The 20,702-nt window shown below is 40.4% G+C and overlaps 1 protein-coding gene across 2 annotated transcripts in view; it reads left to right on the forward strand.

The window, feature by feature from the left end:
• The window catches only part of gask1a (golgi associated kinase 1A), a 35,564-nt gene extending 18,156 nt beyond the window's left edge, over positions 1-17,408 (forward strand). The window contains exons 3-6 of one of the 2 annotated variants that reach the window (XM_083918006.1): positions 435-860; positions 8,548-8,670; positions 10,496-10,599; positions 13,431-17,408. In XM_083918006.1, coding sequence (XP_083774132.1) covers positions 435-860; positions 8,548-8,670; positions 10,496-10,599; positions 13,431-13,635 — 858 coding nt within the window. In that variant the 3' untranslated portion in view covers positions 13,636-17,408. The remainder of the gene's footprint in view (positions 1-434; positions 861-8,547; positions 8,671-10,495; positions 10,600-13,430) is intronic. The other variant, XM_083918007.1, reaches the window with a different exon arrangement.
• Positions 17,409-20,702: the final 3,294 nt, after the last annotated feature.

Consider the following 20,702-nt stretch of genomic DNA (forward strand, 5'->3'; position numbering starts at 1 on the left):
TGCCTTTAAATGTTGATGTAACACTGATTTTAAAAAGATAATACAGATTTAATGTGTTGGTTTTCAAGCATGTGCCATCGCCATCGTTAACTCATTTTCATACTGAACAAAAATGATTTTAAAAACTGTGTATTATGCATTTAAAATGGCTAGCATGTGAAACACAGTAGGGTGGCCCATTACATGTGAGCACAATACAGTAGATCCCATGAGGAGGTTGAGGTCAGACCTGGTGTAATTAATTAACTGTTGGCTAGATTGTTATTATTTGATTGTTTTATATACATTTGCATTATCAATCATTTCAACTAAATATTGATAGCTGGAGCATGAGGCTCTAGATATTGAGAGGGGTGTCTAATACTGAATGTTTATAAATATTAATTAATAAACTAAAATGGAAATAATTTTATATCTTTATTTCTCCATCACAGCAGCCACCACAGAAGAAAGTTTTACCTGAGCATGGACATCCAGAAACCCACAGTGAGCGCTGCCAGCAGGGGCACTGCTCTCTGATCAAACGCACTGATGACTGGTTTGAAGTGTTTGCATTCCACCTGGATAGGGTGCTGGGACTCAACAGAAGTCTTCCTGCGGTGCTGAGGACTTTCCACAGTGACATTTTACCATATCGATACATTAGCGGCATCCCCAGACCTGTAGTGTGGTGGGATCCAGATATCCAGCACCTCGCTGATAGAGACAACGACCAGAACTCTGTACCTCTAAGCTGGGCCCAGTACCAGAAGCTGCTGCAGGTCCACTGTGGGAATAAAGCAGACATGAGGTCAGAGCCCTGTGTGGGAGTTCACCATTCAGAGTGGGGGAGACTGGCGCTCTTCGACTTCCTATTACAGGTAAGATGTGTGCTTTTTGCATGCTGTAGCTGCTTCATCTTGTAGGGAGGCGCTATAATCACAAACATGCACCACAAGTAACTTAATAAGTTATTCAAAGGATTGCTCAGAATAACTGATCCACGAGATACCCAGCTGTAAATATTTTTCCCAGCTGTACTTGACTACGTCAAGCGATTTAGGGTTTAGTTGCACTTCCAGACCAAACGGCAAACTATGGAGCTGAAGAAATGGAGCGAACATGAAAGTGACCAAAATGCAGTTCCTTTAATGGCCACTTGAGGCTGGCTCCAAAAGTGAGTCATCCCCATAGACTCCCATGTTAAAATGTCTAACTTTACATTGTTCATGACAATTGTACGGGGGGGAACTTTTTATAACTCACTATATTTATTCTCAAAGTTATGCATCCACCTCAGCTTGTTGATACAAGGTTCATACCCCAATACACTGACAGCGACAGGGGGAATACAAGCTAGAGCTTTGTCTGAGCTAGAGTCCCCGCTGACTATACAACCACAGCATCCAGCATCATCAGCTCAGCCTACATTTACCTCCACATCACAGTGCCCTTAGGCAGAGCAAGCACCAACAAAGAAACGCAATAAAGCACTGACCAGCTTTTTGAAAGCTTCAGGTGCTGTAACTGCAGCCACCACTTCTGCTTCTGAATCTCTAAAAGAGGCACTAGATGTGGAATTAAAGGCTTATCTGTTCACACCGACAGTGAGACCAACCTTCTGGAGTGGTGGAAAGTGCAAAAGGGAAACTTTCCCATTATTTTGGCCATCTGGCTATAAAGTATTTGTGAATTCTAATGTGCTCCCTCAGAAAGACTCTTCAGCACTGGTGGCAATATCGTCACACGCCAAAGGAAAACTCTCAAGCCAGATAAAGTGAATGAACAGAGGCCTGTTCCACAAAGCTTACCAAATGAACCAGACTTATTTCACTTATTCCGAGTCATTTTCAGGTAATTTGGTTCCATAAAGCAAGTTCAGCATAGTAGAAGCACAGTTACTATGGTAACTTACAGTATGCTGGCAAACTAGCCCAGTCTGTCAGGCTAAGACTGAGTTGTTGCTTAACCAGTATTTCTATTACACTGAACCGACTGGAAAGAGATGATTTTACTTGACTTTCTGCCATGCTGCCATATTATCTGACTCCATTAACCACTGTTGAAAATCGGCTTCAAAATAAATTTGGCAAAACCCACCGGTCATCTGGAGGGAATAGCACGAAATGCAACAACTGTAGACTGATGTAAATAGAATTAAAGGAGAAGTCGTTGTTATAAGAGTTACAATGCTGTTTGTTAGTGAAATCCGGTTTCCTCCCCTACGGCAAACCGTTGGAAAGTTTCTCAAATGCCGTAGCCGCCGCTCTCTGCTTAAAATACATATAAGATGTATTAATTCTCTCTAATATGTTTATAATATTAAAGGCTCATAAGTGCTACTCTGTGTCTGTGAACATCATCGCTCTCTCTTTACCACTGCTGTTTTCCACACTGTATCGATTTAATCTGTTCAATCCTTAATGGAACGGATTTAGCCCTGGCTGATTTGTAAGGCTCGTTCAAGACAGGTTTTGGACTTTAAGCCCACCTTTAATAGGGTAATTAGATATCAGATAATTCATTTATGACTGATGGAAAGGTATAGGTTACAGCAAGCTAAAACTACCAAGCTTATTTCTACAATTTTTCTCGGTTCAACTTAATGAGCATTACCTGCTGATTGAAAGTGTGTATGTGTGTTTTTGTGTGTCCAAGGTATTGATGTGTCAGTGTCTGTGGTTATGGATGCGGCGCTTTTCATTCAATTAAAAATCCAATACAGCTGCCTTATAAGTGTGCATGCGTGCATGCGTGCATGTGTGCATGCGTGCGTGCATTTGTATGTATTTGTGCATCTTTGATTTACATTTTGATTGTAGCTTGTTCATACAGTGTCAGCTGCTAGTGATCCTGTTTGTGGTGGTTTCTCAGAGCTAAACAACCACACTGCTGAAGATAGATAGATAGATAGATAGATAGATAGATAGATAGATAGAGGGAGGGAGAGAGAGCAAGATGTGGGTGGTTTCCATGGTGATATAAAGACAGACATCTTTGAAAGGAGAAGGTGAGAGAGAGTGAGAGGTGTAAATAATGTCAGCTCCTGTCTGCCTTGAAAAGAATAGACTACATTACAATAAATGATGGTGTGCCGTATGCCTGAAAGAGTATTATTTAAACTGGGTCTTATCCTCACAATAGTGTCATTCTAATGAAAATTCAGTTTTCTGTGCTCTGGAGTTAATATATAAAATGTCCATGCAGAGGCGATTCTATAGTCTGTTGGGGCCATAAGCAAAAATTCACAGGGGGCCCTCGAACCAGCGCTCATCACCATTATGTTAGAAAAGGTATTTCAAAAGTGCGCATTTGAGTTATTTTCAAAGTTAGTTATTTTCAAAAAAGAAATATAACATTAAAAAAAACTTTTAATTTAAATATATTAATATGAAGAACAATAAAAAAAACAGGGGGGGGGGGGAATGAACAATAAAAACCTATGGAGGGTGCGTCCCCCTTATGAAGGTGTCATTCATAAGGGGGACGTCATTGCAAACATTGCACATTGTCACTGCTATAGTTGATCAACATTATTTATGTTAACGTTGAAGTTAAACAATGAGACCTGTTTTCAGTAAATATGTGATGGGAAGTGTGTTTACATGAACATGAGATGGCATATGGTGTTACAAGAGAATAGAGAAGTCAGATTATTCACATTCCCCATATACATGATCAATGATAGTAATCCAGTTACTGATTGATGATTATTGAAGCTGAATTCTGTTACACTACATACTGAGCTATTCCTGAAAGGAGTTACTCACTGTCACTACCACTGCATAGGGCAGGGGAGCAGTGGATGACGCTACGCAGCCTCTTTAATTTCTGAAAGGTAAAACTATTTTTCTTGGATCACCAAAAATGCCAAAAAATGGCATGCTTACATCAAATGAAACAACATGAAACAACAGCTCAGTTCAATCAAGGTTTTAACCATTTTTTACAATAAGACACATATTTGCAGTGTGTTTCTGCTCCAGTGATGCTCCTGAACCGACCTGAGTCTGAGCTCCTGAACACCCAGCAGAGCATTGTAATGACACAACAGTGTAATGAAAATCAGGAGCTGTTTGGAATAAATGGTATGATCAAGCCTGAGTAGAGACTAAAATGAGGACCTGCTGTAAAGGTGTGTGGTAGACTTTTAGGCACTACTTTTCATGTGAAAAGAATTATCCCGCTGTGGGATTTTATCCAAGTGATTTTCAACTAGTTTGAGTGGTTGCATTTGCATTTGTATAGCATGGCACAATCCCCCGATTTCATTATTATTTTACACCTCTCTACAGAGGTACAGGGCGTTGACAACACTGCAGGAAGCTATACTCTGCCCTGCATCACATGACACAATCATAGGTGGGGAGCAGAAAAAAACTGTTGTGAGGCAGCTCTTTCCAGAGAACAAACCAAATGAGAGTTTTCACTGTAGCATTCTCACTGTACAGACAATGACAATGATATCTTGTCGCTTAAAATATAGTAAATTGATAACTTGCAGTATGCTTTCCGTTCTTAATGTTGCCTATATTAATGTTTATTTACTCATTATTAAAAAAGATTCAGTTATTCATATTTGCGCGTGTTTACTACAAATACAGTAAAAAAAAAAAAAAAAGCTATAGTCTGGCAGCATACATCAGAGCATTGACTCAAAGCTCTCCACAATAATCCTGTTTACACCACTGGGAATATTGCTGCGATTATCCAGATTAAATGGAGTTTGAGTTCTGCTTAAAGTAAAAAAAAGAATAATGAAAAAAAACGTTGACGTTTTTAGACCCTGGTGGTACCAAGTCTGAGATTGAAATTCATAAATGTACACATGCACGCATGCACACACACACACACACACACACACACACACACACACATTATTAATATATTACGTCAATATCAATTGGAAGAGAATAATCTTCTTTTTGTAAGCAGCTGGAATTACTTTATTGGTAAAAATCACTCATTATGTCACCCAATACAGCCAGACTCATTCATCTATAGTATCTGTACTCGATAAAACATCTTTTTTAAATCCACATTCTGTATATGAAAGGAGTTTACTAATTTTGTGTATTAGTGCAGCACCATGGACTAAAACCATCGAAATCTGGAAATAAAGGAGGTTATTTGCGCACTGAACAGCCTGAGCATGCCATTATCATAGTAATTCAGTAATACAAGCATTGACAAACCGCCTAGATATTTGATTCAATAATCTGGAGATCAAAATTAGAGAACAAATTATTAATACTTGATTTATTCTGAAATAACCTTCTCTTTATTGTTCAGAATTTGATAGAATATCTGCTGTGGCTGTACCATTGCTGTACTAGCATGTGTTGTTGTTTTTTTTTTAAATAACCAAGGCACTTCAACAAAATGATTTTGCGGGGAAAAAAACAGTGTCCAGAACAGTCTTCTGGATTTCCGGCAGACTTGATGCCTAAAGTCACGTCACTGCCATCCACAGTGCATAGTTATATCCATTATATTATATCCATAGGAACAGTCTGGTTTCCCCCAAGGACTGCAACAATCGAGGCTTTGGCGATCCGGTGAGCCCCTGGATATTCCACGGAGAACTTCGATGACACTTACCGCAATCTCAGCGCTGATTGGCTGTCGCGGCACATCTTCACGCTATGTTGCTTGAAAAGTTCAAATTTTTCAAGTGACACACGCAATGAGGTGATAGACGCGATGGATGCATCATCGCTGCATCATGTGTCATCGCGTCATTTACCTGGTTACAGTGTTGTAAATTGACCACTCAAGTCTCCTCAATGATTTTGAATGGCAGCTTGACGCTTTCATCGCCTCCGTTGCGTTTGGTGTGAATGCACGGTAACACTGCTGCTGTCTTATATGAGCAAATACTACAAATGTATTTCTGTCAGGCTCAGTCTTCCAACAGGAGTACTGTTGAACATTTCACTCGTTAGTGTTGACTTTGACACACAGGCTGCATCCTGTCACTGATTTTACAACCTACAGCAGTAATTTTGTCCTGCTTTGTTCTGTCCACACACTGAGAGAGAATGTGTTTCTAACACCATCTACAGTGTGTGTGGGGTTGAACATGAATAACCCATGAGGTAGCTCTCTCCCCCTCGCTGCCAGAAGTCAATCCCTGTAACAGGGCCAAGCTCTAATAGCCTCCTATTGATCTGCTGAGAGCCGATGAGTGCGCCTCTGAACACTTGTTCCTACCTGCTCCTTTAACACCTCCCTGGGCTCTGATAGCAGGGAACCAAACACTGAAGGAGCAGGGAAAGCAGCGTGAAGGACACACCTTTACTCACTTACAAACACACACACACACACACACAGTGGCAGTGGAGAACACCCTCGGGAGGGAAGGGAAACTAAGGATAAGGTTGCCATTTGAGTGCAGGCTTTGAAAATGAGAAGTACACTGCTCCAGACTGCTGCCTAGCAGTTCCTGCTACAGCTTTGAGAGAAAGTCGACCAAAACTCTCCTCAGCATGTTTGTGATAGACTATATAGATTTTAGTCCTAAATAACTTAAAAGTGTGGCCAAAAAGCCTGAAGCCCTGTGGAATGAAGCTGCCCCTGAGCCTGGTGGTGCGGGGCTGGATGTTGCTTTACTGTCTGCCAGACTGCAGCAGGCAGAACGTTTTGTGGCTGCGGTGATCGGGGTCCCGGATTATCCTGTTGGCTCCTTCCTACAGCTCTGATTTTAGAGCTCCTTCGTGGATGGCAGCTCCGCTCTGCTGATGTGCTGAGGAGTTTTCACCACCCTCTGTAGAGCCTTACGGTTGAGGGTGGAGCAACTGCCATATTAGGCGGTGATGCAGCCAGTCAGGCTTGCACTGAAGGCTTTTCTTGATGGAAAATCACCTGCCAGGTTTCCCAATGACCTTTCCCAATCACTTCCCAATGACGGCTTCTCTGATGGTTCTGCGTAACAATCCATCTGACCAGTTTTGTTAAGCGGGACCACCCCTTTGGTCCAGACCTATTGAATTTATATTTTAACAAATGTGCTAATCTAAGATGGCGAAAAAACATTGTGATTTGGAGCATGTTAGGATGATGACTTCAGCGTTAAGCCTCACATTTTGCTGAATATACAAACTTGTATTTCAGTGAATCTGTCTCCCACACATACACTTTGATATTGTGTTGACTCTGACCACAGCAGAGCACCACATCTCGTCCTTCCCTGAGGTTCAGTGCTAGTGTAAGTCAATATTGGCTCATTCTCCACAAGGCCGCTAGACCGACCTTAGAATCAGTATTCAGTAGTCAAACGTGGGGTAAAATGTGGCGGTAGAGTGAGAAGTCTCCTAAAAGCACCACACAAGTGAGAATAAACAGTTAAGGTGAAGTTTTACTGCACAGAAAAACACAATAACCCCTTTGCTATCTGACACACACACACACACACACACACACACACACACACACACACACACACACACACACACACACACACCATTGAATGAGGTTGTGTGCAACCGCTGCAAGTGCAGTAATGGACACAGAAAACACACACTACTTAATACGCAGAGGGAGAGCAAACATACAAACCCTCACAAACAACCAAACCCTGAGGTCATATCTCATTAAGGTTGTGCCTGTTTGCTTCTCGGTGTGTCAGTCTCACACTTTAACATCAGAGAATAAATCATACTCTCATACTGTTAGTTACTTCATCCGCTTCGGAATGGAAGGATCACAGCAGTTTGTGACTCACCTCAGAAGCCAACACAAGCCCACCCTGTTGTGTCTTGGCATGTTATTCATGCGATACAGTCATCTGTGATTTCTGAAACATAGGTTTTTTGGTAATCAGAGGTTCAAATAATCAAACATTCACTGATCCCTGCTTCTCAAATGTGATTATTTGCTTTCCCTATATGTATATTGTCAGACTTTCATGGACCAAACAATTCATTGATTAAATGAGACAATGAATAATAATATATATCAATGGTCGGATAAAAATGTAGAGTTAATCTGCTGCACACTTTTTTAAATTATATTCTACATTCGTCAGCTTTCAGCTTGAGTCATTCCAAAAAAGCTGAAGTCAAGTCAAGTACAATCACAGAATAATGGTTTTAAAGTCAAAGTTGAGTGTTTGTCTTTTTTTTTAATTACAGTTTGACTCAAGACCAAGTCGTAAGACCTGAATCAACAATTAGTTGTCCATGACAGTTTAGAAACCAGCTTTCAGCTTCAACTCTACACACAGTTTCCTGTTAAATTAGGGATTATTAACAGGTGCGACAGCGACACTGGTATTGTTTTCACCTTGTGAGTCTGTGTTTGTGTGTCATCACAAAACCTACTGTAGCGGAAAGTAACACAATGAGTTTCACTCAATATTCATGTGGTTTCACCATAAATTTCACTAAGTGTAATCTGTTTTTAATACTAACCGATAAGATTATCGGTCAGACTGGGAGCCAGAAGTGGTTAGTAACCAGGTCTGTATGCAGCCTGCGCTTTTGTCAATGGCTTCAACACCAACAATATCAGCTTTACCTCACTATCACAGCTAAAGACTTTTTATATGTTCTTCATCTGTTGGTGCAGGTAAATGACCGGCTGGACAGGTACTGCTGTGGTTTTACACCTGATCCAACAGAACTCTGTGTGGAGAACAGGCTTCATGCTAAGTGTGGTAACACCAAGGACCTGCTTCTGGTTCACATCCTGGTAAGTATCTTAAACAGTGCAAATGTTACTTCAGCTGCACAGGCAGTAAACTTTAACATAACATTACAATGCCTTTGGGGTCTCTTTTCTTTATTTGCACAGGTTTACAGGTGTTTACTTTGATTGATGTGTTGGTAAAAATACAACATAAAAATATTTTAAAAGCTGTTTTTCGCTGTTTTCTGTTATTGTCAAATTACCATTCATCATATCTGTAGAATGGAGAAAACGCCCTCCTTGTTTTTTTGGTGTTGTCCAGTCTGACCGAAACACAGGTGAATGGGTGTGTGTGTGTGTGTGAGTGCGTGTGTGTGTGTGTATTCAAGAGAGTAACATATAGGGTTCAGAGTGATGAATGCTTGTAAATAAAATTAACAAAAAAGTGACCGTGAACCTGACAAGATGGAGGGCTCTGAAAGGACAGTCTCCCCCATGTCAAAGTTTACTTGGGCAAGACACTGGACCAAGTTATCAAGTGCTAAGAATAAAAGCGTTATAAAGAATAAAAACTATTGACCCTACCATTCACTTTAAAGATGCAAGCTTTAAAACCAAAGCAATGAGCTCAAAAATGGAAAAAAACGTTCCACAAATGTGAGGGGAGCTAGGAGGTAATACTCTGTGAGTTTGTCCTCTTTTGCGTAATCAGGTGATCCATTGTTAGTATAGCTTTAATGTCCAATGTGTCTAAAATCATAACAGCTCAACTTAATCCAAGTAGCTCATTCAGATTTGATTGTCCATTGATTAATGCTATCAATCAGCTGTTAACATTTAACGTCAAGTTACTAGCTCGTAGGTTGTTATGGTATTAACTTATTCTTTTCCACAAATAGCTTAACACAGGGGTGGCCGATGGCACAGTGGTTAGAGCAGTCGTTCCATGTAAAGAGGCTGAAGTTCCTCGAAGCAGCGGCCCTGGGTTCGACTCCGACCTGCTGCCCTTTGCTGCATGTCTCCCCCTCTCTCTCACCCCATTTCCTGTCTGTCCTGTCTCATAAAAGACTTGGAATCTGCCAAAAAATAGACTTTAAAAAATCTAAACACCGTTCAGAGTGAATTTATTGTGATTATTTTGTTGTTAAAATAAATATATACTCCACTTTTAGTCTGTTTCAAGTTGCATTGTTCAAATATGCTATATGTTAAATTGTATGTTCTTTGATTGAAGACTGCAGTTTCTCAAATTACTACTTGAGGCTCACTCCAAAAGCGAGTCAATCCCGTGTTAGAATGTCAAAGTTACAGCAGAAATAAACCGTTTACAGCCTGGAAAAGAACAACAATATTGTTCTCTATAGCTAGTTTCCCTATTCATGACTGTACGGGGGGTAAATTTAACTCATCCATTTAAAAAATAATAATAATGCTCAAAGACACTTTAACAATAGCAACTAAATAAAACAACAAAAGAAAAATAAGTTTAAAGGTTAAAAGCAAGCGTGAAAAGGTGATTTTTGAGGGCTGCCTTGAAGGACAGAAGAGTGTTGGCATTGCAGATATGGCTGGGAAGTGCATTCCCAGGGGAGGGGGCATCTGCAGCAAAGGCTCAGTCGCCCCAGTGGACCTGAGGCACAGGTAGGGGTGTGGCAGTGGATAAGATTGTCAATTATATTAAGGCTTAAAGTTATCCACAATAAAGGGAATGGCACATTTGAGCTATGAGCTTTATCCACACTCCACCTCTTAACCCGTTTTTAGATTAAGATGAGATGGATGGAGCTAACCATGTTGAGTCTCATTATTGCCCTTCAGAAACCTATTGGTGATTTCACAGAGACTACATCAATATTTTATACAGTCTGCGTTGTGTGTGTGTGTTCAGGTGAGGAAGGCCGATCCCTCTAGACTGGTGTTCATAGACAACGCCGGCAGACCACAGCAGTCCCCCAACAACCTCAACTTCAGGCTGGTTGAGGGCATCGATGAGTGAGTACAATGCATTATTTTACATTTGAGATTTGCTTCATTCCAGCATACATGCTCGATTCATTATACAACACAGAGTTAGACACTGCTTAGGGCTCACAGCAAACACAAGCACTGATGTAAGGAAATGTTTCAGGAGTAAATAAAACACACCGAACAACATATTACCCTGGTGAACAGCATCAAAATCAGCAGCACAGACAGGTCCACTACAATGTCTGATTAGATTAATGTGCATTGAATTATCCTGCTATTCAATATGCTGAATGAATCAGGTATGATACAAATTCCCCTTTGTATGTCACTTAGGATTACTAAGCTGCTCCATAAAATGCTCTTAAATATCTGGAGCCCGGACGTGAAACTGAATGGAAATGAAATGTTAAAGTCTTGAATTATTTATCATCCCTGAATAATATGGAGCAAAATAAAAGGGAAATTTGGTTACTTCCCTGAGGTGGAGACTGACTCATTTCAAGTGCATGTTTATAAACTTTGCTCAAGAATGTGTTATAGATTTGATGCATGATAACTCAAAGCATTCTGAATACTTGAAGCAAACTGCTTGTTATCTGTAGTCATAGTTGCCAAGTTGCAGGAGTTATTTCAGGCGTTCAGTGTTGTGCAAGTGCAAGTCAGGTTACAGGAAATGGGAGCACTTCCAAGACTTGAGTGGACATGAAAGTCTCTTGGGTGAATCATCGGTACAAAAGATAACCAACAGATAGACAGGCTTGGTTAAAAAGCCAAAGGCACAAGCCCTTACACATAAAGTCAACTATTCCTGAGATGAATTTCAGTAACAAACATCCAATCATAGACTCAAAATTATGTTATGTGCTTCACTAATGTCAAGAAGAAGTTAAATATGACATATATGAAAAAAAACAATACAACATCCAGCTGTTTAAATTCCTCCACTTTCTATTATGGGTAAATTGTGCTTTAATTCAGCCACTGTGGTATGATATTCTGTTTCCAATGCCATGCTGAGGTATCAATACTTAAGGTTTTGTTGAGTGAGGGCTCTCAATCTCTCAGCTCTGTGAGAGTGGTGAGGGAATTGACTCCCTGGTGCAATCTGCAATCTGGTGTATGTGTGTGTGTGTGTGTGTGTGTGTGTGTGTGTGTGTGTGTGTGTGTGTGTGTGTGTGTGTGTGTGTGTGTGTGTGTGTGTGTGTGTGTGTGTGTGTGTGTGTGTGTGTGTGTGTGTGTGTGTGTGTGTGTGTGTGTGTGTGGCACTGATTGGCTTTGATTAAGCCCAGGTGTGGGGAGTTTTCATACCAGTCTCCAGTGCTCTGTGCTGGTTAACTTGCTCACCTTCAGAGGTAGTGAGAGGTTCTCTCTCTGGCTTCTCAAGTTGTTGCTGTATCACCAACTCAGAACTTTGTGTGTAGTTGATGTCAATTGCCTGTTTCCCAGAGTATACTGTAACTTGGGGTGCTGGAGAGTTTGTTGTGACTCCAGCCTTTTGGGTTATCAAAGGTCTCCTGGGAAGCCTTTCGTTTTGTTTTTTCTGGGTCTCCTGGACAATTTTGGTTTTGAGTCAGCTGCTTAGCAGCAGTGGTTTAGGTAATCATCTTAGTGCTTTATTCATTAAGGAAGCCTGTAGTGTCTCTACACAGTTTTTGGGGGCTTTTTCTACCCTTTCCTATCTATCGCTATTGTGATTTTGTAGTTATCCCTGTGGGACACCCCTGGGTCCACACCTGTGATTTTCTAGCTCTATTTTGATGTTTGTATGCAATCTGGCATCTTATTTACAGTCACAGTATGTGTCCCTCAAAAATGTGATTTTATGAATTAATTATGAATTGTGACGTTTAAAATATTAGTAGTTGTTAGTCATTAATATTTGTTTTGTGACTTAACAGTATAGCCTAGTTTACGACTGCTATCACTCAAGATTTATTGACTGGAGTTTTATGTACACTTACTCATATAATGTACTTTAATATTTTTATATCATATTGTACTCCACTACATGCATCTGACAGATTTAGTTACTTTACATAGTCAGTTATTAATACAAAATAAAATCAAAATGATGGTGATGGAGCTATTATGATGGAGAATATTAGATTGGGTCATCAAAATGAAAAAAATCATTAAAATGAGCTCCACCTTTACCAGCTGCAACGTTAAAGTGATGAACACAATCCATTATGATCATAGCCCACAATATAATATTTATAATTCTACACAATTAATACTTTTACTTTTGGTACTTTTAGAATATCCTGATGCTGTAGCCTACAAAGTTAGTTTAGAGACCTACAGTTATTTTGTCAGCAGGGGGTTATGTTACTAAGACTATCGTACATTCACACACATTGTGTTTTTGGTTGGACTTCACGGTGGCTGCTCTCTCTTTCTCTGCCTCACACAGAATGAACGCAGTTTGAAGTAGAACTGCTTGAAAGACAAGCAGAAGACCCGAAACATCCATACAGATTTGATCAACAGCATCGTATTATCTTCGGGGGCTATGATGTTTTTATTTTTTATATATTTTTGTAGAGAAATAAATAAAAATATTTATAATTTTTTTTTTTCAGACTCAGGCCTAACAATGCCCCTGATGCATGGCATTGCCTTTAGCATTAATATTAATATTGCATGTCCTTTCTTCTAGCACGTCAAACTACATCTTAAATTGTGAGGCACTTTTTAAATTGGACATAGTGATGAGGTTGTAAGAAAAAACATTCAGTCCAATGCTCTTATACTGTGGTGTAAAGAGAATTTAAGAGCCTTTGAGCTGCGAGGAGGGCTTTACACATGTCTAGTCTTGTTTGACACATCGAATCTAATGCTATTTCTTTCATCAGGTTTCCAGAGAGAGCAATGGCGGTGCTAGAGTCTGGCTGTCTGGAGAGTCTTCTTCTTCACTCCCTTTACACAGACAAGGAATTCTGGGACAGCCAAGGTGGAGCCAGCGGTCTCAGGCCTCTCATCCACACTGTAGAGCACAGAGGCAAGATTCTCCTCAAGCACATCAGAGACAAGAAACTACAGCTGAAGAGGGACCTGTGACTGAGCTGAGCTGAGTGTAGTGTAGTTTTGGATGCATTGTTCTCTGGGTGTAAAGGTACTGTAGCAACAGACAAGGCAGCAGGGGCCAAAGATGGTAAGGTATCATCTAACAAAATGACCCAAAAACCTGGAGGCATTTGTTGTTTATTTTAAATCGTCTCTGGCAGATTTGTTCCTGGCATATCACATTTCTCTTGATGCATAAATGGCAACGTAGTTCAATTATTATTGTTCTCAGCCACATCTTTAGACATCTCAAGGCGCAGAAACTTTGCTCCGCCTCTGCTGAGAAGGGAGGAACCACCATCAGGACCCACCATCAGGAACCTTGCGAGGACCTTAACTTGCTCGAAAAGATGTTGCATCTCTGGCACCATTTTCCCAGAAAAGGTCTGCTACCTCAGAGTAAGTTGTATGTGTGTAGTTGTCCTGGAACATTTTCAGTTGCACCGCTAAAGCCGTGGAGGAGGTGTTCATCTAGGACTAGGGCTGTTCCAAAAACTTTTTTTTGAGCTTTGGAGCTTCGGTACTAGTCAGTATTAAGACAGCCGTGAAATCTTCTGCCTGAATGAGGCTGAGAGTGGTATTGTCCCCTCAAAAGAGCTGCCATGAAGGCCATTTACTTTTGCAGACATTTCTATCATGGTGGATGGAGACCTTTCTTCTGCACAGATCGGGTGAAGACTGAGAGCATGGCTAACATCGCACTGTCCACGTTGTGCCAAGATGTGTGATCTGACTTCGATTCAATGTGACTTGTGCTGTTCACACGTTCAAAAGCAAATCAGATATGGGTATGTAATGAGCGAAAACATCAGGTCACTTGTAACTGCAGTGTAAACGTCACTAAAGAGAGTCATGTGCTGCCTCTGTAACCGAGAGGAAAGGTGAGTACTGGCAGGTTGTTTGTGGTGCAAATGTGTTGTCATCAATGCTGAACAACAATCAAAGCCTTCATGTTGAGAAGACCTTTGGAGTACTTTCTTCCAGTTGCTAAATCCCATTTCAGTAAAATCTCCATCAGTCTTACCGGCTACAGAGGATTTATGATCTCCAAAATATTTGGCAGAATAAAAACACAACACACCCTGTAATGAAGCCGTTTGTAGGCCTACTGCCTAAACCAGGGGTGTCCAATCCGCTTCTGGAGGATAATCATAAGACTCAGGTGTGTTAGAACAGGGAGACACCTAAAACATGCAGGACAGTGGCCCTCCAGAAGCAGGATTGGACACCCCTGGCCTAAACCAACTGTTCTGAAATCTGAGTCTTTTTTTGTCAGGGACTGAATCTCAGTGAAGCGGGTTTAGCTGGTGTGAGCAGGTACCAAGCTCCTCCATGTGCTGATCCAAACCACTGCTCTCCCTGCTTGGTTCTGTCTCTATATCCCCATTAGTCTTCCGAAATATACATAACAGGTAGTGTTAAAATAACTGCATCTTTTAAATCAATGACTGTGGTTGCATGGGCCGCAATACCCCAATTTCTCACCTGATCATATGTTACCCCATTCACACTGCCTGTTCACTGCGGGACTGTTGTGCCTCTACCGTTTGTGTGAAAGGTACAGAGACAGAATAGGGGGACACATCTGATATGCAGCGTCAAGCCGACATATGTGCCGATGGGAAAGTCGGCAGGGCGAATTGACACGCAGTAGATGCACGAGTCCACCCACATGCAGGTCAAAAAGTGACAAAGCAGCGTTCAGAGTAGCCTATGTTGTTAATAACTTACAGAAACATTGCCTGCAAAGGCCCACTGTCTTTTTCCCTGTCTATTTTCTCTCTTTCCCTCTCTCAAACACATACACATGGGCACATCGCTGCAATCTGTCTCTAATCTACTGACAGCTCTGCTGCTGTAATGTATTAAATTGGCAGTTTGCAGGTCCGGTCGGCTTCGAGCGGTTGATTAATGTGTAGTCGGAACAAACGCCGGACGCTGACGCCTCTTTTGCTTCTGGAACGTTAGCGTTCTGTGTAAAATCACAACTAGGACAGCATTGCACCGCCTTTGCTAGGTCTGCGTGAATGACCAAAAGCCAGAATTTCTTCATTTCATTCCTTCCAGCACTCTTGAGGGATATCTGTGTGAAAAGCCTTTGTATTTTCAAAGCATGTCCCTATCTCCCTCTCCTTCTCTCTTTGCTGTCCGCATCATGACCAAATACCGTTATTTTACCTGATGATGGACCTTGATAATCATCTCTGTACAAATTCCAATCTGTCCTTCTTATTCTTATTGCTGATGAGTGATTTATTTTGGTGCAGATTCTGTGTTTTTGTTCCTGAAGTCTTCTGCAAACAGTGAATTGGGGGTTTCTTTACAGTTCTCACAATATTTCTGTCATCAACGGCTGATGTTTTCCTTGGTCTGCCGGTTCGTCGTCTGTTCAGTACACCAGTTGTTTTCTTCTGCAGGACAGTTGGGGCGGATCACACACTTATGTGTGCTGTTTATTTTCAGACAGAGAGAGAAATGTTGCTAATAGTTTAACCTACTGCTAACAGCAGCCAAAGGCTCACAGCTGCAGTTAAGGAGTTTCACACTTTCAGTCATAAAGGTATATAAACCATCACTGCAGTTCTAAAAATGGTCAGTGGTTCCTCATTAACTTGCTCATGCTTATACAACAGCTATCTGTCGTTATAGATGTCAAGTCATTAATAAGAGGTTCTTTGAATAATCAACAAAGGCTAATAAGATAATAACAGATTTTGCTCCAGATGCAGCTCTTTGGTCCAATAGAGAAGTCTTTATGATGAACTACAGCTAGAGTGAAAAAGACAAAGCAACTGTCCTGCTGCAGGAGGATAAACAGCAGCCAAGACAGGGCACTCACAAAGTTGTCCATATTAAGGTTTCATTACCAATCAATAAGGTAATAGGTGATGATGTATTAGCCAATAATAAAGCCGTTACATACAACTTATAAACTCTATAAAGATGCTTGATTATGAAGTGATACAGACATGCACTGTAATCTACAAAGCTGATCTGTATCTGATCTGTGCAAACAGATGAGAAAGGATTCTGCTCTTTAAACAACCAAACATAAACCTCAAGGTTGCTCTGCTGGACTGAAGCAAACTCACAGGCTCTTGTGTCCAAAGTGTCTTATTTATGCTAATTGTTTGATTATCTGCAGCAAACAAAATGTCTCTGCAGCTCTGTCTGTTGATAAAGGATGCTTGTTACTCCAAATATAATCATGTTTTTCATTCAGTCTTCCATCTTCACACGCTAACATCTCCCCAATTGTTCCCTTGCAGAAAGGAAATTGAGACAAATTATTCCCCCCGCTCCTCCTCGCAGCCAAGTGATGATTTTTTTTTTTTTCAAACAATTTAGTGGAAAGAAGCATGGTCTATTTTCCTATTTTAATATTTTACAGAGAGCCAGCAGCAGATCGACTGATTAATTTGGATGCCTGGTTTTATGAGATAAGCATTTCTGCTTTTAATCGAGGGATTAAAAATGTCTGTCAGCAAAAAGCTTTTGGACTGGATCCTAGAAGCCTTTTGATGAAAATGGACCAAATATATATAATTATTTTTCAAAGTGCCTGTCCTTGCACATTGTTAAATTGCACAGCTGTGTACAGAGGCAAAGACATTGAGAAAAGGGAAGAAAATTGGATCAAAATCAAATGTCTTTAAAGAAGGAATAGAGCTGAGGCTTTTCTGTCACAAAACATTATTTTGGTATTTGGGTCTTGTGAAAAGCACAAATGATCACTTGAAGCTGTATTGACATTTTCTATGGCTCCCTCCATCATTTAATAAATTGCTCTAATGAGAAATGGTTCAAATGTGTGATCTTTATCCCTGCTTGATCTCTTTTACATTAAATATTCTTCTTTTTTTTTTTGTATCAAACCACCAAATGTGAGCTGGCTGCCAGTGGTTTTAGATTGTATTAATTCACATTTTTGGTCCACCTTATTTAACCCCTCTGGATTATATTGGACTTAATGCATGCATATTATAAAGCTTGCATGACGCATTGCTGAATGGCACTGGTTCAAAACAGCAGGATTTAGTTTGGGACTCCAGGAAAAACCAAAATATTTTTTTATATTTGTGGATGACTCAAATGTATTTGGTTCAGGTAAAAACTTGGGGTTTGACACAAAAAGATTGGTATCTAAGTAAAACAAAATTCATTGTGTTTGGAAATGGTAAAATCTATTCTAAAGTAACTGTTATGATAAAAGAGATATTTTGCTGATTTAAACCTTGCTCTGATCTCTGCTCTAAAGTAATTCAATCATGCAGCCCTTGTAGATTTTTCAAATATTATCGGAACAAATCGATCAAATTCTGATAATGACACAAGTCATTTTACCAGTGCGTGAATTAAAGACGCTAGTCGGACTTTGTCTCAAGATAGATCTGTGTATTCAATCATGCAGCATGCTGACACACACGAAAACATTGCCGGGGCTCTGCGATTACCGACTGACCAGATTTAACCACAGGGTGGAGCATTTGACTAACCAGTTAATTGGACGGAGTTGCTATGGCAGTGCCTGTGACATATCTTTTACTTGAATCTTTTTTTTCAAGTATGGTTGATCCAATACAGCAGTGCCAAATATTGCAGTTTACCAATTGGCCACTAGGGGCAGGTTTCATAATAGAGCAATTTCTTATTGAACTCCATGTTAAACAGGCCGCTTTTACAGCACAATTAAAACTATTTAAGGCCTGGTACAAAAAACATTCTAGTCCGTATGTTTAGGTCATACCTCCATGACAACACTGAGGCTAGTTTTTATTTTATTTGCGGTTAAAGTTTATGAATAATTCGGGGTGCGGCCTCTTAGGTGACAACTACTGGCCCTCACTTCTCCTTGAAGGTATACGTCAGCCAGATGGACGTATCTCCTTCCCCCAACGTCACATCAAGGCCCTTTTGTGGTAAGAGGAAATGAGGCGAGGTCAAAGTCTGACAAGATTGGTGAGTACGATTGGATCAAGTTGAGAGAACGGACCTCGATGAAGAGGCTACGTCCATTTTTTTTGTATACAGTCTATGTTTCAAACATGGACATTTTTTTAGAGGATGCATTTGATGGGTGATACAGAGAGTTGGGCATGTCATGTGTGAATGTAGGTGTGCACCTGGAGCTTTTCTCTTTCATCTCGTCTAGGATTACACATATTGCTATGTATATACTCAAAACTGATATAAAGAAAAGGGCACATCATGCAATGGGTAAATTAATGGAATTTTGTGTAAATTAGCCAGATTGTACACACACTTCTCTCTAAACCAGGTGTACAAGTGTGTGCCGCTGTCAACATGATTTAAACTAAAGCATCTCAGAGGTAAATTATGTCTGATGTATGTGTGCTGCCACAAGAACACATTAGCCTCAGCAGTTCCTGTCTGCAGTCCATTATATGAATATATGTCTCCAATGCGTGCCTAAAACAAATGTGAGCACATTTTGATGTGTGCATTTGTGTGGAGAGAGCAAGAGAGAGAGCAGAGGAGACGGAGGGATATATAGGGCAAGCATAAATTCACCCATGACTCATCCGTAATAGCTACCATCATCGAGCAGTATGGTGAAGGTCATTAACAGCGCAGAGACTATTATAAGAGGCAGAGGCTAGCTACAGGTCTGCTTTCGCTACCTTGAGGCTGTGACATGAACACTTGCTGCCCAGTCGGGCTTTCTGGCAAAAAACGAGGCCACACCGGAAATGATTATATTTTCCCTCCCTTTTTAGGATATCAGATTTTACATTAGCTTTATTTTCAATGCTAGTACAGTACACACAATTATCTAAGGAGACGTCCATGTTCATGAGTGCACACCTGTTTAAATCAGAATCCCAATTTTACTGAGTAAAACTGCAGAAATAAAATGTAGGTATTTCTCCCTCCGCCTGAAGTCTCACTTTGACATTCAACTAATGATGAAAACTAGCTCTTATTGAAGACCGTCTATATATGCTTAAGCTGCCTGATGAGCATTTTAGTCCCATGGGCTTTCATAAAATATATTGTGGAAAGGAATTTTAAATATGAGCTCACCGGATTGCAAGAAATCCTCGTAGCCTTTAAAGGCGCACTGCGTAGGTGTTTCTCCCATCTTGTGGTCAAATTGTATATTGCATTCAAAGAGTCCACAGTCAAGCTGGCTCTGAGCGTAAACGCGCTTAGCCTTACCGGTACCACGTAGTGCTTTATGTACTTCTCGGCCGTTCATAGTTTTTTATAGACCGGAAGGATAAGTCAAACTGCTGGCAGATGTAATTGTACACCAACCAGGTCCTTTTTATGAAGGAAGATGTTGATTTGAGGTAATACATTTCTTAAGACGCTACACAGTTTCCCTTTTAAGGTGGTTACTGCAATAAAACGAAAACGAAAACCACTATTAGACAGTAAGAGGCACCTTTCATTAAAGTTGATACAAACTGTGGATGTGTTAAAAATCCCACCCTTAGTTTCTCATTCACCGATCCCTAAACTATCAAAACTCAATCATCTTTTCACGCCATTACTGCAGGTACACACCGAGACATTAATTTACACATACAGCAGAGGTGAAGATTGCATTGTGGAACGTGTAGTTAGCAAAACACACACAAAAAATATTGGAATGTAAATATAGTGGAGGGAAAGATTGTCGCCCATTCAGTGTGTATGCATGGTCAAGAAGTATTGTATGTATGTATTTATGTATATAGAATCATGAATTATGTACATCTATGTTTGGACTGAACCCATGTAAAATCCATGACAGCGATGAATGATACTGTGCGGTCACTGTTGCCACTGCTTGACATAATATATAGTTCATCGAAGTACAGTACAGACTACATTTCAGTCACAGTTTTTTTTCCAATGTATCTTCTGCATTGACTTTCATGGAACAAAGCTCTCTGTTAACCACTGGACACAAATGGAATAATCTATAACCGGTGAGTTTGTTTTTTCTTCTGGAAATCAATTCTAAGAACTCCTGAGCGGCTACAGTTCACGGAAGAAATGTGACTTTTTCTATATTTCATGAGCAAGAATCTGAAATCTGAAAATGTGCTGTA

The sequence above is a fragment of the Echiichthys vipera genome (genome assembly GCF_963691815.1).
Source record: "Echiichthys vipera genome assembly, chromosome: 8".
NCBI lineage: Eukaryota > Metazoa > Chordata > Actinopteri > Perciformes > Trachinidae > Echiichthys > Echiichthys vipera.